This window comes from Coturnix japonica, chromosome Z, assembly GCF_001577835.2.
Source record: "Coturnix japonica isolate 7356 chromosome Z, Coturnix japonica 2.1, whole genome shotgun sequence".
Lineage (NCBI taxonomy): Eukaryota > Metazoa > Chordata > Aves > Galliformes > Phasianidae > Coturnix > Coturnix japonica.
Genome location: NC_029547.1, coordinates 33,434,153 through 33,454,639, shown reverse-complemented (window position 1 = coordinate 33,454,639; position 20,487 = coordinate 33,434,153). Strand labels below are relative to the sequence as shown.

Below are 20,487 nucleotides of genomic sequence, written 5' to 3'. Positions count from 1 at the left end.
TCTGTATTACATTTAAAAAATGAAAATTGAAGATTAAGTTTTGTTTTCCTTATCACTATGGTCTTCAATAAATAAATAATTAAATAAGTAAGTAAGTAAGTAAATAAATAAATAAAATTTAAAAAATCTGAGTTTTGTGCAAGTTTTAAAGATAACACTTATTTCATTTGAAGAGATGAAAAGGATTTCACAAACAGAACTATAAAAAAATTCCAGATTTGTGGAAATACTTAAGTCTGTTTCTGGATGACAAGCTGAGTGGTGAATTGACACACAAGAGGAAAGGGACACCATTCTGAGCAATCTTGACAGGACTGAAAGATGGGACCCTGCGAATCTCATGAAGTTCTACAAGGACAAGTACAAGGTGCTGTAGCTGGGCCAAGGCAATCACAGTCTTAAGAACAGGCTGAGTGCTCAATGGGTAGACAAAAGCCTTGAGGAGAAGAATTTGGGGGTAGCGGGGGATGAAACACTGAACAGGAGCCAGCAGTATGCACTTGCAGCTCATAAAGAGCTGGAGCATTTCTCCTGTGAAAACAGACTGATAAGTTATTCAGCCAGAAGAAAAGATGGCTCTGGGAAGATGCTATTGCAGCCTTCCAGTATCTGATGGGGGCCTACAGGAAAGCTGGAGAGGGACTCTTTGTTAGAGAATGTAGAGATAACAGTTTTAAACTAAAAAATAGTAGGTTTATATCAGATTATGTTGGGAGAAATTCTTCACTTAAAGGGTGAAGAGGCACTGGAACAGTTTGCCCAGATAATCTGTGGATGCCCCATCCCTGAAGGCATTCAAGGCCAGGCTGGATGGGGTTTTGGACAACCTGGTCTCATTGAAGGTGTTTCTACCCATTTGCAGTGGGGGCTGGAACTAGATGGACTTTAAGATCTCTTCCAAGCCAAACTATTCAATGAATCTATGCTTTTGTTGAACTACAAATAAGTAACCTTGGGCAGAAAAAGGAGTTAATAAAATGAAATAGAAGCAAAACCATAAAAATAACAATAATTTGACTTGTACTATTTCCTCGCAAACCAAAACAATAAAGAAAAGTCTTTCATGATAGGAATTTTAAAATGAAATAGTATGTTTTCACTATATACTTGTACCTATAAAAAGTGTAGGACAATGTGCTAGTAAAATGATCCACTGGGTATTCCCTCAAATTAAAACTACAGTAATAACAATGAAAAAACAATGTTATTAGGCAAGTTCACTGTTCTTTGGAAATTAATCTACAGTTTTCACTTATACTGGATTTATCTGGAGTTGAAATTTCAGTAAGGAAATGGTTGAGTCCTCTGGGTACAGAAATTTCAGTTAAACTTTCCATGGTTGTCTCACCTTCATGAAATATATTCAAACTTAACACATGTCTGTTTAGACATAAAACTTATTTTCCTTAGTGTGCTTGAGCAATTCAACAATGTATTTCTTCAATTTCCCCCTGCATCCTGCTGCAGTTTCTTTAGTCTCCCTTGATTACTCCATTGTTTTTCTTCTCAGTGGTCAATGTCAAACAGTAATAAACTGCAATGGAGTGACAGGGAGAACTGACATTCCAGCTGAGAGGAGGATTGACGATGTGTGGGAAGTAGTAATGGAGAGGTATTTGGACTTCTCACATTTTTGCTATATTGTTCTAAAAGCATTTCAATAACTGTTCTGATAATGATTATGAAATACAGCAGAGCTCTCTGGGGACAGACTTTGCCAGTGCCCTTAAATGTATTTAACTGCTAACTCCGTAAAAATTCTTTCAAAGTCAAGCACTTGCTTGAGTATTTTGCTTTACTACGCTTTATACAGTGCATAAAGTACAAGTAAAAGCATGACTCTGCAGCTCTACAATGGTCACCATATAACCTACTGAAAAGAAGGTGGTAGTATGTCTTTGCATGGTTAATATTCATAGTACTAAGCTTTATGAGAGATATTTTTAATATTATGTACCATGGGAAGCACCCTGTCCCTGCCATTAGTTTAGTTTTTCAGTAATTGCTCTCCATAGCTTACCTGCTAGGTAGCTGAGCATGTATTATTCACATCTGGAGCAGAAAAGGGCAGGGACCCAGGCATATCTGCTGAAAAGTCTTGCAAGCTTTAAAAAAAAGCTAAAGTTTCCAATCTTGCTGCAGAGTTAGCATGTTCCATAAATCATGTTGATCCTTGATCCAACAGTTTCAGGCTCTTTAAACAAATGTTTTCCAGATCCCAGATTTACTCATCTTTGAATTAGCAAGTCTACTGCTACATTCAAAATAATGCTCAGACCTTCAAAGCTTTAAAATAATTTTCTTCCAGTCCTATATAGTCAGCACAGGAGGAATTACCTGTTACTACATAAATTCAAAAAGGTCTGAAATTTATGTTATATACATCTAGGGATAGGGATATTGGGGTATTTGGGATTTTGAAAACCAAGAGCTGAATCACTGTAACACTACAAACTTGTAAAGAAATGTATATATAAGTTATAAAATGAGCTTAAATTCTCTGAGACAAGACACAAACTCTGCCTTCCCGACCCTCTATTAAAACAATCACACTACCATTAACAAATCAAGTAAAACAAAGCAACAAAAGAAAGACTGGAGGAAAAACAAAATCTTCTGCTTTAAAAGTTAATTGCAGTTCAGACTTGATGACTTAGCTCTGCTGTGAAAAATAGCTTTTTTCTGCTTCTCTCTTTTTTTTTTTTTTTCCTTGCAGAATTACATCATTACCTCAGGGTAGTTTTAAAGGACACAGAAGATGATGTATTTCAGTTGACAATGAATACAGCTAGTTGATATGTCAGGAAGTACTGACTGTCAGGTCACTAGACAACGAAACTGTATTTTTAGATTTATGTAAAAGAAGTTGTTTTTTTCTTCCCTTTAGATCCTCCTTTCTGAGGAGCTGACCACTCACACATACCAGGCATATGTACGCTTCCACTTTCACAAAATAGCAGATCCAGTAGATAGACTTTGATATCAACCTACCATTCGGATGCCGTTCTCAAAGGCCTGACGTGCTAGAGAAGCAGGTCCATCAACAGTTTTGCCGTCATCATCAGGCCCCCAGCTAGCACTGTAAATGTGGATGTGCTGGGGATTGAGGCTCAGAGACTTTGCTTCTACCATGTCTGTGACATCTCCATCCAGCATCCGTACTCCTTCAGATAAGATGAAAGATACAATCAAGATGACAACAAAACACAAAGAATTCTTTTTTCCTTTTCAAGAGATAATGGCTGTGTGGGACACTGGATTAAGATTTCTAATGTGGAAAACAAAAACTATTTGGATATGTGTTTCTCCAATAACAAAGTTTTCCATATGAAGAAATACTGTAAGGTGTTCTACTATGGTCTTTGAGTTTTGAAAACTATCTTCGAGTCATTTAGCCACTGTACAGCCTTCGAACTTTAACAACAAATTTCTATGCTGAAAGAAATTAAAAAGTAATTTGAACATTGAAATCTTTGTGTACTTCATTTGAAGACAGTGTATGCCTCTCATTCTCCTTTTATACTGCAGTGAAACTGCAGCATTTAATTGTAGATATTCACAGTCCTAAGTACACTGACAAATATAAAAAAAGGATATCCACTGACAGGACATGGAAATATTCCTTCTCTGTATCAGATGGCAAAGAATAAGGTGAAGGGAAAGCTCATGTGTACAAACAGATAACCATGTAGCAGCATGGCGACTATAGGAAGCCACTGACAAACACTGTATGTGTCACACTGTTCCACCTGACACTAGAATACTGTGAACATCCTCCAACATGAAGAAGCTTTTATACTGTACAATCTGAAACTTTTGTCCTAAAAAAATCTTTTTGCATGGTTTTTGACAAGTCAATGTGCCAGCACTTCTGAAGTGAATGGTGTCATGATACTTTAAGATTGCTAGACTAAGTAAGGTAAGCTTAAATTTGGATACTGAAAAGATCCATCAGGTTTTTCTTTTGTCTAAAATTTTGCCTGAAGTTAAATTACATCTGAGAAAACCACCAGTACCATTTTTAACCTACTCAGGAAAGAGAACCTTCATACAGTTAGTGTGATGTTCGATCAAAGGAATATTAAATATTACATCATAATTAGGATGTAACTGTAGAGAGTAATGATCACTTCCCCAAATTAACCAGTTTGAGGCTTATTCCCCTTTAAAAGTCCATTGCTATTTAGAAGCCAAATTTACATATTTTAATTACAGACACATTCCACTTTGCTCATGAGTTCAGACTGCAGTAACTTGAGTGTTTACAAAGACCTTGACTTTCAATTAACAAAAAAGTATAGAGGCTGCTTTGTTGATAGAGGGCCTTTTTTTTTTTTTCTTCATTCTAATTGACTCAAAAATGAAAAGTGATCATATTTCTAAGTTCACACAAAAGCTGCCTATGTTTTGTGAGATAATAAACTTCTCCAAACAGTGATCTCACTATGAACTTTACTTTATAAAAAAAGCCATTAAAACAACTTTGGGAATCTCAGGTTTTATTTTAATTTCTAAGCACAATCTTAGAAAACTAATGATGGTTGGGAGCTACACTCTCATTTCTTTCAAGAACATTAGAATATATTTCATTCAAAATAAAGAGACAATGAGAAGTACACTGCATTTGAAAGAAGGAAGATAAAGCTTCCCTTTATGTTTCTGTGGCTGTGTAGCAAAACTAAGTCATACAGCATTTACCCAGTGAAAAATAACACCAGATGCTGCCATGGCATCTAAGTAATTCACACCAGGTTTTTTAGTTGATGGTGAAGTGGTCAAATCTAAAAGAAGATGAACAAGACTGTGCCTTAGGTGCAGCTCTATTCTGCCTACGACTGGCAGACATGCTTCAAGTGCAGCTTTGATCAAGGATGTCTCAGTAGCTATTTAAAATACTACAACAACAAAGCAGCAAACAACACACTCCTTTCTTTTCTCTCTCCCCTTCTTTTATTTATTTATTTTTTTCCCCAAATGTCTGGAGGAGTTAATTTTGCCGATCACAGAAACTCCAAACTGCATTTGGCATGTGGTGATAGCACAACAAAAGCTGTCCAGAAGGCAATTAGCAGACTGTGTTTCCAGACTGTTCCACCTAAGACTTTGGAGCTCTGTAAACTTTTTCCAATATCTACAGTAAGTGCCAAAATGTAAGTGGCATTTTAATCGGAACAAACTTTCAGCAAATCACAGGGAACATGCGAAACTAAGCTGAAATAAGGTTTTCTTTTAAAATGTTTGTGTTCAATCAGCATCTGACTTAAGCTTAAAGAAACAGCTGAACTAATTTCTCATCAGCTGAAGACAATCTACATCTGTTGTGCCATAACTCAGTGTAACTGTTTTCCTGTCAGGACTCCAGCCCAGCCAAGTAACTAAGCACCCAAATCCCTGCAGAGGCTTTGCAACTTCCACAACCAGACTGCAGCAATAACAGCAGCCTAACCATCCTTTTCTATGAAAAGTCTCACAAACTCTGTAGGTGGTAACTTGCTATATATGACTTCCATGGAGGGTCACACATTAAAGAAACTACCCTTTTTTTGCAAGGCACTTTAATGAAAGAGGCCTATAGCTGAGATAAGCACAAACGACAGGTATACTCCTTAATTATTTTTTTTTTACAAGAAATATCCCACAAACTACAAAAGAAATGAAGGTCCAGATTGCATTTTTACTCAGATTTTTGTATCTGCAGATTAAGTTCTGAGACTCAAACTACTGTAGGAGAAGGCCTGGACTTTCTGACAACCGTGTGGTTAGAGGCTCTTAAATATGTGAAAATGAGTCATAGAATATGAACACATGTAACAAAAGTATACAAAGATAATACATGATCTCTGAGCTCATTACTTACAGCTTAGAAGAAAAGTTAGCATCATTAGTGGACCCACCTGCTAATGACTTCCCATCACAACAATTGCTGATTGGATTTGCTCAGCTGACAGTATTTGACGTAATATTGATGGGAAGGATTTATTTTTCCTTTTGCTTTATTTCCTCACTATCTCTGATATGCACAGAGAAACAGCAACTCCCACTCTGAATTAAAGTAAAGAATACTCATCTTGGCAGATTAAATTCAACACCACTGTTGGCAGGTGTTCCTCTTTATAAAGAAGGTGTAACTGCTTTACATTCACTCTAGTTTCTTCTCCAAAATAGCCAAAGGAGGGTCTTTAAATCCAAGGGAAATAAGTGAGCTGAATACTAGTTCAGTACAATATGATTCAACATTTTTACACTCTATCTGGCCTGTGGAGAGGGAGCACAACCACTGCATATTCACATGTGTAGCTTATGGCTTTTATGAGTGAAGAGAGGGAGGCATGCCAAATACAGGTCAGCAGCAAAATTCCTACATATGAGCACCCAGTGGAAGGGAAAAATCCAACCCCCCTTTCCAATATCTTTCAGCTCTCTTTTGTACCTGACTTTCTGCAGATTGTCTGTTGAGGTCTTATTTTCAAATACCAATGATGTTAAAAGGTGGTACACGATCATGCTGCCACTCTAATATTTTCCAGTTTTCCTTAAATAATGGTGATACTAATGGTCCACCAGAATTACTGTGCTGAGAGGATAATTATTTTACTTAAACTAGACCAGTGAAAATTCTTGAAAGCTGTTATATTCTTAGTACGAAATAAATAAACACATTATGGAAAAGGTACACACATTCTGCCTTTGCTTTTATATAAATTGTGTCCACACCACGTTCATCTGAATCAGTTTTTATAGTATATTTAGAAAAACTTGTGATTCTGCTAATATGCCTGTTGTTCCTTTTTTTTTCTTTCTTCAAAAACATTGTTACTGCAGATTCCTAGTGCCAAATAAATAATAACCCATTAAGAAACCACTGTTAATAATGAAGAGTTTCACAAGCACATGCCTAGGCTTTTATATGTCACGCCAATATCCAACCGGCAAATGAAAATTTAATTCCAGAAGTCACCTTTTATTTGTATCATCACACTAACTCTTTTCAGATGCTGGTTTGAAGTAGTAAATTTGTTCATAGCTGCTTGTACATGATCAAATGCCCTGCCTACATGAGACAATCTGTTCATCTGCCACAAGTTCACTTGGCCAGCTCAAGTATTTTAAAGCCTTCTGACACAGGAACTTTGTGCAGGCAGGCTCTTTGCCTGAAGTCAAACTGTTTATCTGCATTACTCTAGCCTTATGATGGATCAGATATTGCCTATCCTATTGAAGCTAGTAGGAAAACAGAACCATCTCTCTGCTTTGGCTAATTTAAAACACAGTTGTGTTCACATTTGATTTGGATCAAAGTTGTACTGATCTAGTAGGGAAAAGATACAGTAGTGTTAATTGCAGAAACAGCCGCAGCCCTGCCTGCTCATTTCTGTACTATCATCTCCTATGGTATATATGTATAAACATATTTTTGTTTTCACAGATAGGTTCTGTTTTAGAACAGAAAACTGACAGCTAATGAATTTTAGCTACAGGTATTTTGCTGAATGCCAACATACCAGTCCCATAATTCCATCAAAAATGGAACAGGGTAAAACTTCAATTGAAGTACTAAAATATGGCACAGGCAGGCTACAGCTTAGAAGACATGTAGTTGACATCTTTACAGTCATTTCCAAGACCGACTGCCAAAAGTCTTGAGTTGCTATTGGCTAAGAACTGATAGAAATCACCTGGAGCCTCTTGGCTGAACAGAGCAAAGAAGTATTATTAAATCTCATGCTGTGGGCAATAGTCCAATCACATCCAGGGATTAAAAGATCCTCTTCAATCACAGCCAAACAACACAACAAAGTTCTAAGTTTTCACAGTGTTTTTCTTGAGATCAATACGCGAGGCAATGTTCCTCATGTTTACAATTTACTTCTGATTTCTCTGAGCTCATTACTTACAGCTTTGGATCTCTAAGGAAACACAGATGTTCTAGTTCTGGGTTTTGTGTTTTCACTGAACGTCTCACTTTCTATGTTACTGTGTTTACTGAGAGGCAGTGTTCCCAGGAGCACTGGAGAAGTGTCACCACAGACAAACTCCTTCAGTACTGGTCTTCAACCATCACTCTACTACTGAGTTAACACAGTAATTACACATAAAAACTCTTCCTCTTGTTGAGAAAGATGAGAATGTAGCATTTTGCACAAATGTCTCTTTGGTTTCTTTTTTTGTGGTGGGAGATTGTTTCACATACCTCCAATCTTGGCATTAAAGGCGATTCCCACTGTGCAGTGTGAGTTGTTTGCAGTGGCTGCCACTTCTCCAGCACAACGGGTTCCATGCCTAGAGTCAGACAAACATTTTTTCAAGTAAGCACACACTGTTGGGATTTACAGGCATCGGCTTTGCTCATCCTCAGGTGCTAAAGGCAGAACTATCCACAATGTCCTGCACTATTTAGTGCCCCATAGTAACTTATACCCACATTTGAACATATTTTAACATCATTATCACAGTTAACTTAACCTGTTCGTGCCTGGCTTCCCAGGTACTGGAAACACATGTAACAAAAGTATACAAAGATAATACATGATCCCAGCAACAGAAAGAAGACTTGAGCACTGATTTTTGATTTTAAAGCAGTTCCTATGTTATGCACAGAATTGCTGTCCTGCATTCTCTCATAATATCCTCATGTTGCTAGCATGTACACCTCCATTCAGTGAGTACCCTACTCAGCCACAAGACATGCCACATTTCCCACGGAGACTGTGCCAATGCTTAACAATGCTTCACAGGCATGCCTACAACGGGCTACAGGCCAGGTGTAATCAAGGCTGCCATATAGGCATGTCATAGTCATGTCTTAGGCCCACAAACCTGCTGTTCTTCCAGGAGCAGAAAAAACAGCTGGAGTATAGTTTCGCATCAGTATTATGCTCTGTGCCTGGGATTTGGACTGCAAATGTATGATTTTGAGAAGCTGCTGAATGAGAACGCAAAACCTCTACTAGTTGCTTAAACCCTTCTGTGCAGTCCAAGGCCAAAGGAGTCTCACCTAGCCCTGATCCATGCCCTCTACAGCTGTAATACATATGATCACTATGGTAGGAAAGCTGGCTCTGCTTCCTTTATCACAGGACATTTTGTTGGCAATACAAGCTTCCCTGGGTGATTCCCATCAATAAATTTTACCCTCATCCTTGTGCAGCTAGGCAGTTTCTCTGCAGAAATGTGACTTAACTAACAAGGAGCAGACAGGGAAATTCAGACTGTTGCTGTAGAGAGGTGCTATGGTTTTTCATTCCAGAAAGGAAAAGAGAGTAGAAGTTGAAGAGATGAAGACAGAAAAATAATGTTGGGCTTGGACAGTCATGAAGAAAGGACTTAAAAATTGAAGGCTACAACATGGCAAGCACTTTAGGTGAGGTCAGTTGTGTACACAAACACTCTTCTACTGACGGGTGACAGACTGCTTACATCTGGAGAACATGGGTGTTTTTGAACTAAGGTTGATGCCCACGTAACAGACAAGAATCACAGTTGCTTTCTCTTGGTACAACTTGTTTTGGGTAGAGTCACTTCTTATTTCCATATTATTAGTCTAATTTTTTCCTCTTGACCTTCTGAGATACTTTGATGAGAAACACTACAACAGGCTATGTAAAACATGAACAACAACATGACTAGGAAAAAAGGAAAAATGCAAGGAATAAAAGTGATTGGTGCTAACCTGTTAGAATTTTGACTGAGACAATTAAATTTATCAGGTAGCTTAGAAATATGTTCTCTGAAAAAGTGTAGTCTTTACTAACAAAACCAAAGTGATAATCTGGATGCTGATGAATTCTAAAACTGGATTCATAGTCATATGTATAGCTTCTTGAATCACTTCCTATTAATCTGTTCACAGTTCATCATTTAATTGCCAAAGTTGATCAGATATTTTTTCAAGAACTAATTTTATTTTTCATGTGAAGCTGACTTTTCAAGCCAAATTTTCTTAATTCAGAAAAAGCTATAATAGTTGAAATTGATACAGCACTATTATAACCCATTATCAAATTACATTCCAAAGCCCCAAATGTATCATTCAGAAATCACAAAGCATAGATTATTACAGTCTTTAAAATGTAGTATATCTGAACATAACAGCCCAGTGCATGTATTTTACTAACAAACCTGCTTGCATGGTGAAAAGTATATGGATGAGGTGCAGCTTCCCAGAGGGGGACTGTGTTGGTTAGAAACTCCTCCTGGGTACAAAGCTTAAAAAGAGCATGAAATGGAAGGGAAGAAGATTTTTTCAGTAGAGAAAGGGAACAGACAAAATCCACACATGGAAGACTGATGCTGCCTGAAGAGGAATGGAAGAAATATCTACAGTTTCTCTGGAGTTCACGGCACCTTAGCACCTTCAAAATGTTAGGGTTCCACCAGATAACCAAGCAGACCCCAAGGTCAATGTTATGTTTATACATAGCAGACAATGTGTAGTAAGGGGCTGCAGATCATGAACCAACTTTCAGTAACATGGGATTAAATGAAACCTGAAACGGTACCCCAAATTCTACCTGAAATGGAAGTAGCTGCACTGTTAGATGTACTTCTACTATTAAGAAGCAGCCAAAAGTGGCTTGGAGGTATGATAACATGTATTCAGTGAATTAAAGAACAGTATGAAATTTCATGTGAATTTCAGATAGAAAATAAATAAATAAATAAATTAAAAAATAAAGCCTACTCTAGAGAGAATTAGATCTTTGGACAGTTTTGTGATATGCAAGTTAAATTAACTTTGCTGAATATTTCACTAATCTTCCTGCATAGGAAAATCCTTTTTATCAACTTTAGAGCAGTAATGTTATAAATTTATTTTGTTAGCAGATTTTTATGCTAGATCGTTGCTTCTCTGACAAGATAATTGCTAATTGCATCCCACATTTATATGGGAAATGACAAAATTAAAAGTTGTTTTATTCATTTCAAGGTCATATATATAAAACTGCATTTCTCACAGCTTCCCGCTGCAAGAATTCATCATATATGCAACTCAATTTGTTTTAGTATGTTATCTTTTATGGGTCCATTAAGTAATATTTCAATTATGTTGTGAAAGGAAAGACTTCGTAAAATCTTGCATATAAAACATTATGTTCCTTCTACACTGCTTTTCATTTTCTCTGTCCTAGATTCTTCTTGTGGTCTTCAGCTTGGAACAAACTCTAAATCCTACAAGTGAAATTAGAAAAGCTCCTCTTTAATAACTACAATGATTACTAACTAGATAAACAAATATGATGAAACTGATGCTTGATATTGATTAGTTTTGCTTTTGATCTGTGAGAAATTTTGTAGAAAATGAAATCAGCAAAATTTCAAATTACAGTTTATGGAGAAAGCATATTATAGGACTTAACCACTAATGGGAGGGGAAAAAAAAAAAAAAAAAAGGTTAAGTTGCTTTCAAACTAACATTTCTTGTGAATTAATGAAATACATCAAAACACAACAATCCTATATTGGTAGGATGCTTGCATTGCACAACTGGTTTAAAAAAGATGGTGCAGTCCTAGAACAAAGCATGACTGCCTTTCTCCAAAGGCCCATCTTGATAAACTTCAAGGGTCAATGCTTCATTTCACTGGATCCCTTGCTAGCACATATTGGTGGGAAATAAGTTCCCAGGCTACTAAATAACGCTTTGAAGAGACACTCAGCTAAAAGGTTTAGCACTTATCCTTTGTGTTCATGTCAGTGCGAAGCAGTATTACAGAACAGAAGCATGAAAGGATATTTGGCTATGAGACATTCTGCCCACCTACAAATTGGTCCTCTACCTGAAGTCTGAAAGAAAGAAAATGAATGGAAAGAAGTAAAGCTTTCTTTTGTTATGATTCACAACAAGACACACACAAAAAATTTCCATTCAAAGTGATATTCAAAGATTTAGGCTCAAGAGGCCACCAGGTAAAAGAAAGATGTCACATCCGTTAGCTTCAAAATAGTTGTACTTAAACACTTACTGAATTGGCTAACACTTTCTACCATAAAACTTATTTCTCATACTGATTATGTTTAACTACTTCAGCTAATTTTTCCATTCAGACAACTATACAAAACTTTTTTCAGAAATGTATTCATTTTCGTCTATGTGATACACAGAACGTGAAAAACAAACAAACAAACAAAAAAAAAACAACCACCACCAACAAAGAAAATGCAATTCATATTGATTTTCATCTCTCTGTATAAAGTTCATCAGTTTGTCACTAACAACAAGCCAGCAAGTGTTGTCAAAGACCTACATTAGAAGACCTTAGTGAAGATAAATTCTCTGCCATATTATGCCTCTGCTATTAGAGGGATAAGTGGAAACAAACTGTCAAAGAATTATGCCTCTGTGGAAAGCTGTATGTTACTTTTTATGTGCATGAAAAGTGCTTGAGCACCTGGACAGTAAAGGGTCTTTTGATGGCTTCCTGAGAATAAGATAAGCAAGAGAAATGTAAGAGCTGCACACTATTCCGTTATTCAACGTGACTTTTTTCAGTAGTAGATTTTACTAAATTTTCTCAGAAAAGCAACAGATTAAAATTTCAGGCAAGGGCTGGAAAGGGATGGAAACATGCACGTCCCATTATTTACCATAACTCTCCATCCCAGTAACATACAATTTAAACATATGACATCTATCTTTCAATGATCAATCTTGATTTGACTTTCAGAAGAGAAGGAAGGTATAAAGCACCAGGTAAGATAAACATTAATTGATTAACAGCTTGCCTCTGAACATTTAGAGTAAGGAAATATTCAGTTAAGGAAGAAAGCTGCCAGTATTTTGAAAATCCCTTTCCACGTAAATTGGCTCTGCATTTCAGAGTCTCCATCTCTGACAACCATTCACTGAACCCAGCAAACACTCTGAACACACATTTCTTTGCAGTATTTTATTCTTTGGAACTCACCAAGTATTTCAGAAGACAAAAAGCTCAGGAGACTGGAGGATTTAAAGCCCCACAGCCTTTCATGACACTAGCATTACAGCCCAACCCACTTAAACCTGTCACCACGGAGTCTTTTCAGACAAGGAACTTAAGGAAAAAGAGTTTCAGAGTATTTCAATGCAATTCCATCACAAACCCTGGTCTTTGGTTGTACCAGTAATTTACTGAGGTTTTCTAAGAGATACTCAACACAGAAATGAGCTTGTGTAAGGAACAAAGAAAACAGAGGCTTGTTTGTTTGTTTTCATTGAGGGAAATACTGATAGAAAACTTCACATCACAGCAAATTCTGTGCTGTGCATATTATGAGTGGATATCAAATAACTGTAAAAAGATATGGTAGTCTAAATGTTTACATAAAGTTACATTCATTTTAATGGGCGATGCTTGAACAGCTGCTCCTTTATTTTTTATAATATAGCTTCCTTCCTTAACAAAACCACATAATAAATACATTAAGCTGTGCATAAAAACAACACATTGATATAAGAGAATAAAAAGTGTCTATTACAAATTACAGTAGAATCCCAGTAATGGAACTTGTAATGTGAACTAATCAGGATTTCCATTAACCACTAACTAGTCAGTGGTCTTCTGCCTAACAAAAGTGCAAACTTTACACTGAATATATTTTACAGAAAATTAAGAAATACAGATTTAAATGAACTTTACAGATTCTGCTTTATCCAGATACTAAATTTTCATCAGCAAAGTTCTGATTCTGTTGCCATAGAGAGATACTGACGCCATTAGTCAGGGGACAAACTTGAAAGACTAGTTTACACATAGTAACATGGACTGAAAGTTGTAGCTACCACCTATGTGTCAGTACAAACTACACAACTGCCACCACTGTTTCCATTACCCAAGTATGGTTGACTTATATCATCCTGAAATCCAAACATCTACAGCTGCATTTGCATCACTGACAAGTGAATAACAAATGTTAAAATAAATAGTTTATCACACCTCTCTATGGAAGAAGAATGAAATTTTAGCCAGCTATTATTATGTGAAAGAAATGTATTTTTTGAAAATCTCTTCCTCAGCTGAAGTTTGAAGTGCATTCAAATATCTCTCTTATACTGGAATATATTTGTAAGTAGGTAACTGTGATATCTGAGGCACTGCATTGCAATAACTGCTGGGGAAAATATGTACTTTAACAGCAAGCATCAGAAACACATTTTGTCAGAAATGAATTTTATTGCATTCTTGAATAATGCCTTATGTAGTGCAGAATAAATTGTGTCTTAGATCTGTTCACATATAAATGCCCTCTAATCTGGAGGATGAAAAATACTTTCTAAACTGGCACTAGATTGGGATGTTGTTCTTGCAATGTCGGAAAAAAGTGCACATATACCAAATTCACAGAAGTTGAAAATATAGGCAAAGGAAAGAAGTATTTAAAACACAATCTGCTACTACCCCAAAATAATAAGAATAAAGCTATTTCATGAAGGGGAGATATCTGGAAATCAACAGTGGAGAAAGAAAAAACAGAGTAAATGTGAAAAACAAGTTACACAAATCTTCAATGTGAGATATCAGGAGAAATGCCAAAGACTTGGGTGTTACATAGCACAGACAGGATCCTGTTTGTGAGCGTCAAGTAGTGTTGTAATGTGGTTACAGCACAGGACTGGAAGCTGTCTTGAGTCAGGTTCCCCAAGGCTAATGACTTTTCGCATGATTATGGGAAGTTACTTAAAGAATAACTTGAAAGCAGCTCATCTATTCCTCACAAATAAATCAACAATGACAGCATTAAAACAACCACATGGAACACTTCACATCCCAGACATTTTAAACTTAACAGTGTGGGTAACAGTGATCCTGCCCTGCCATTCCTTCTAAATTTGTTTTCTATTAGTAGCAGGCAGCTAATTTGTCACAAGTATGAAGTTCTGATACAAACACAGCAAAGGAATGTGGTTCCAAAATATTAATTACCATTTTGCAGTTTGTTTATGTGAGTGTGTAAATTAATCAATGTTTAAAACAAATTGGCCTTTTCATGTATTTTCTACCAAAGAGAAAACAAACACTGAATAGCAGGACTGACAGAACCATTGTAGCATGGCATGTAAGTGAGAAATAGGCAAACAAAATCACCAATTAATCTATTTACCCATGAATGTAGTTTTATGTATTCTAAACATATTAATACACATGCGCACACATACACTTTTACAGATGATTTTCTAACCCATGGTTAAAATTTTAATTGAGGTAGCTTCCTGCAGGGAAAATGGTGTTAGTGGATAGGAACAAAATATCTCAAAAGACACCAAAGAGCAAAACAGGTGAGGGTTTTTTTGTTTGTTTATAAACAGCCTCTCATATTACTGTACAGTAATCTCCTGAAGTCAGGAAAACCAATTCTTTTTCAATAAACCAAATCACAAATATAAACAGCACACTTCCGTTACTGTGTGCTGGAATTAAACCTATTTAGCACAGCACTGCAGCCAATGCTATCTTAGAAGAAGCTTGCTATAACTAATCAAAAGGACAATTATGTTTGCTCTTGAAATAGAGCAATTATGAGGCTGTCTTGACTTCCAGGTTCCCCTGATACAAAAGCAAAATAATCCTATTTTCACCTAATTCAAGTTGTTAAAGATGATGTATGAGTGATGGAAAGTCACAGAATGAGCAGAATATTCCTCATGCAGTTTTACCAGTCTTTTTAAGTATCAGAGGTTGGCTGAGCCCTCTTTGTGTGCATCCCAAGGAACAGAGGGGCATATACATTTAGGAAGGACTACATATCTGTCTATACTGCTCCCATCCTTAAACTGAGACACGATGGTTTCATCTGTTGACTCAGGATGTACAGGGAAGAGAACAAATGAAACCCCAATTTCAAATCTCATACATATGGAACTTAGTGAACAAAAATGGTATAGGGACAACAGTATTATAAATCTTAACGAGGAAAAAAAGATAGCAAAATCAGGCATTTTTGTACAATAAGAACTCTTGTAACCACCCTGCAAAAATGGCCAATGTAATTTTTTTAAACTTGACTTACTGGTTCAATACTGTAATTAAACTGGCCCTCCCAAGTCTAAAACAGTGTTGGGGAACAGAACAGATTATCAGCTAAACCATAGTGCTTAAACTCTGCACCATCCCAATAACCTTGGCTCTTAGCAGCGGTTAGATAACATTCTACACTTCCATACAGAAAGGAATATTTATAACTTTGCTAAAAATAGCATCTAGAATTAAGGAATCATAGAATCATAAAGATTGGAAAAGACCTCCAAGATCAACAAGCCCAGATGTCAACCTGCCACCAGTATCTTCTCACTAAACCATTTGTCTTAGTACAGCATCTAAGCATTTCTTGCACACCTCCAGGGGTGGTGACTCCACCCTGACCCCAGGCAGGGCATTCCAGCATTTGACTGGATTTTTGGAGAAGAATTTTTTCCTAAGCCACTTCCAGTATCATCTTCTTGGTTCAGATACAGTCCCGCTCATAGATATTAATACTGTCAGCAGTTGTCAGCAGTAAATAATTTACATGGGATCATTCAATGTTTCTGGTATCTCTGGTGGAAGACCACTTTCCCTCCACCAAGTTGAAACACCTTGTTTCTTTCGGAAGAAGCAAGAATACCATGCAGGTCTGTCATCATATGGATAATGCAAGCAACATATCAAATGAAATTGAAGATAATGTTCTTTCTAGGAAAAGTGCCACTATTTCATAGTCTTATATGAAGCCACATATATCCAGCCACTATTTCAGAGTCTTCTGTGATCTTGTGTGTAGAAAAGCTTCTCTATCTGAACACAAGCATGCTGGATACATGCATGACCAAAGAAGATTATCTGTCCCCTTGCTTCAGCTGTTGCTACAGTCTTATAATTTGGAAACTTAGGAAATGTGTTTGAAGTGCAAAGAACTGGACATGTTGCACTTTCATATCAATGCGACTCTAATTCTGAGACAGAGCAGTTAGATGGTGGTTATGGAAGTGCTAGAAAGCTGAGGGTGAGGATAGAACAAACATGGAGCACATGGCCTTCAGGCCTCCTTTGTCTACACCAAGCTGCCTCTCAGAGAAGCACCTGTAGGATGATATCCTGAGGTTAGCTGTAGAGAATAATACCTAGGGAGTGAGCAAACTGCCTCAGAAATAAGATAAATCCTGAACAAGAAAGCTGCAGAGGAAATAAAATCTCTAACAGTTTGTATTCTCATTCCACAGACAATGCACTGTCCCCTAAAATAATGTTTTATTCAAGTCTAAGTCTGTAAATGGCGGCTTGAGCCAAAGAAATACTAACTGTGTATTTAAAGTAAACAGATGACTAGAAAATAACCTTAGCAGGTGCCTCACAGGCACTCTTTCTTTCTCTTTCCACTTTTTATCTCTGGCAAAAGACTTTGAGATCGATGCAAAAAAAATAACTTACAACATGATGAAAATCTTGGAATTTTCAAAGCCAACATAGTACGCAGGCATACAATTGCAAATGCAAAAATCCCTAAACAATCTAGTGAACATGCAAAATTGAAAACATACATATATCATCATAAAAAGTGACTAGAAAGAAAAGTGTCTCAATAGGAAATTTCAGAAAACCACTAGTTTCTAGTGGTTGTCACTGTGGCTTCATGAATACGTACTTTACTAAAAAGATGCACTGATTTAAGAGAAAAGACTTTAAAGTAAACATGATTAAACAAATAAGAAATTTTTTTTGCTGCCAGATTCCTTTAGGGTTAAAAAAAAAAAAAAAAAAAGTGTTAATTACAAGAATCAAACAATTTAAATTAACATAAATATATTTAACAGATGAAATTTCTAAACACATTATTTTTATCATGCAACTACATGCCTAATGAGCATAGGGTAAGATTCTATTAGTGTTTTTTTAGTCTAGAATCAATCCTAATTTGGGAGCAAGACCTCAGATTGCAAAGAAAGATAGTGTGATTCCCAGCATTACTTTACACAAGTTAGAAAATCTTGGTATGCCTTATGAATGCTTCCTATTAACTTAAATAGTGGGTTTATTTAGTAAGCTTCATTAACAAACTGTTAGTAGTTTTTAGGATTATATGGCCATGTATAGGTGACAACATATTTATAAATGTCAATGGCTTTAAAATGCTTTACAGTAAGAACTGGAATACTGACCCAACGAGTATGTTTGGAAAATCCATTTGTATCATAGAATCACAGAATCACAGAATGGTTTGGGTTGAAGTTTGGTTTGCCAGAATGAGAATATAAGAAACACCTCTACTAGAAGAGCCACAGCTTTATAATGATAATTTTCAGAATGAAATATAAATTTGTTATCACTTTCTTAGCCTTCTCTAAGCAAAACACTGTACTGCATCTGTAAATAATGCAAAATTAAAAGCTGGGAATATCCACATCTTTCTGCATAACCTAGCTAACTGTGAAAAGCCAGTGAGAGGCAGGAATGTTTTACTTCACCTCGGTACTGAGCAGAAATCCACCCTGTAATTTAAAAGAATTTAGAAGGCATACAAAATCATGCATAAGGAAATTTAGGAACATTGCATTTCGATCATTCTGTGATGGTATATACTGTTATTTCATTGTTGCGGCATTTGTTTTTTCCCCTAAATTATCTGCATTTCACACAATTACATGTACATGTGCATATGCGCAAAGAAAGATAAAGGAAGGAGATACTGAGGGACTTCTGAGGAAATTTTTGTGCTCATTAGGGAGGTTACTTGCTACTTCTAAAGGTTCTGCTATTTTCTAAGTCTCATTTTTTAAAATCCTTTCTAGGTAGAACATGGCATATAGCGGTACAAGTAAAAATATCTTCTATTAAAACATCTGCACATTGGGTTGAACCCAGCAGGCAGCTATGCCATTATTCTGGTTCCTTCCTTAGTCCCTGACACTGGGATGCAGAAGAGAAACAGAAGGACCAAAGCATGAAAACGTTAGAGTTGAAATAAAGACGGCTTAATAGAGAGGGAGAAAAAAAGTGATAAAAAGGAAGTCGCTCACCACACCCCACATGCAGACAGATGATCACTCAGAGTCTGAGCAGCAGCTAGTTTGGAAAAATACTCCCTTTCCACCCATTTCATTGCTGTGCACAAAATTACATATCATGGACTAACCATTTCATCATATAGGGTCAGTGATCCTGACTCTGCTCTCTCCCAGATCCTTGCTTTAAGAGCAGTCATAAAAAGGGAAAATGTTGACACTGAACAGGCAATGCTCAGCAACAACTGAAACACAGGTGAGTTATCAACACCACTTCGGTCACAGACCTAAAGCACAACACAGTATGGGCTGCTGTGGAGAAAATTAACTGTCTCATCCAGATCCTGTACAATCTGGTCTAACTATGAAAAACAAGACATAAATATGAGATAACAAACAGTTTTTCAGGACTATTTGCATTCTGAGTCTGCCATGGCTAAAATAAAGTAACACTAATGCCTACATTATTTATCACCATATATTCGTGGCTGTGAGCCTTTTGTGTCACACATTCATTATGCACTTAAATATTTTATGTTCTGATCCACATTTCCTGCTTCACAAGATTTTGTATGACAATACGTTATCAAAGAATCACAGAATTGTTTGGGTTGGAAGGGACATTTAAAATCACCTAGTTCCATCCTCCTGCTATAGCCATAGGTACCTCTCTCTAGACCAGTTTGCTCAAAGCCCCATACAGCCTGGCCTTAAGTGCCTCTAGGGAAGGGACATCCATAACCTCTCTGAGCAACCTACTCCAGTGTTCCACCACCCTCAAGGTAAATAATTTCTTCCAAATATCTAGTCTAAATCTACCCTCTCACAGTTTAAAGCCATTTCCCCTTGTCGTGTGCTTACACGCCCTCCCCAGCTTTTCTGTAGGTCCCCTTCAGATGCTAGAATGCTCCTACAATATCCCCCCAGAGCCTTCTCTTCTCTATGCTGGAGCCCCAGTTCCCTCAGCCTGTCCTCACAGGGCAGGTGCTCCAGCTCTCTGATCATCTTTGTGGCCCTCCTCTGCTCCAACAACTCTATGTCCTTTTAGTGTTGGGGGCCTCAGAACTGGACATAGTACTCCAGGTGGGATCTCACAAGAGTAGAGGGGCAGAATCACCTTCCTCAACAGCCAGGTTATGCTTCTTTTGATGCAGCTCAGGATATGACTGGCCATCTGGGCTGCAAGTGCATATTGCTGGCTCTTGTTGAATCCTTCATTAACCAACACTCCTAAGTCCTTCTCCTTGGGGCTGCTCTCAAGCTATTCATCAGCCGGCCTGTATCTGCGTTTCAGATTGCCCTGAATCAGGTGAAGGACGTTCCTTTGGCCTTGTTGAACTTCATGAGGTTGGAATGGGCCCATCTCTCCAGCCTGTCCAGGTCTCTCTGCATGGCATCCCTTCCTTCTAGGGTGTCAACTGCATCACTCAGCTTGGTGACGTCTGCAAACTTTTTCATGGTGCACTTTATCCCACTGTAATCAGACACTGTATCAGCCTCTATTTAATCTAATTCACGGTTTTCATCCTTCTGCA

General features: G+C 37.1%; 1 protein-coding gene across 2 annotated transcripts in view; it reads right to left on the bottom strand.

The window, feature by feature from the left end:
• Positions 1-20,487, bottom strand: part of PCSK5 (proprotein convertase subtilisin/kexin type 5) — a 245,172-nt gene that overhangs the window by 139,151 nt on the left and 85,534 nt on the right. For both annotated transcript variants that reach the window (XM_015849157.2, XM_015849159.2), the window contains exons 6-7: positions 8,192-8,280; positions 2,992-3,164 (exon numbers count right to left, since the gene is read on the bottom strand). In XM_015849157.2, coding sequence (XP_015704643.1) covers positions 2,992-3,164; positions 8,192-8,280 — 262 coding nt within the window. The remainder of the gene's footprint in view (positions 1-2,991; positions 3,165-8,191; positions 8,281-20,487) is intronic.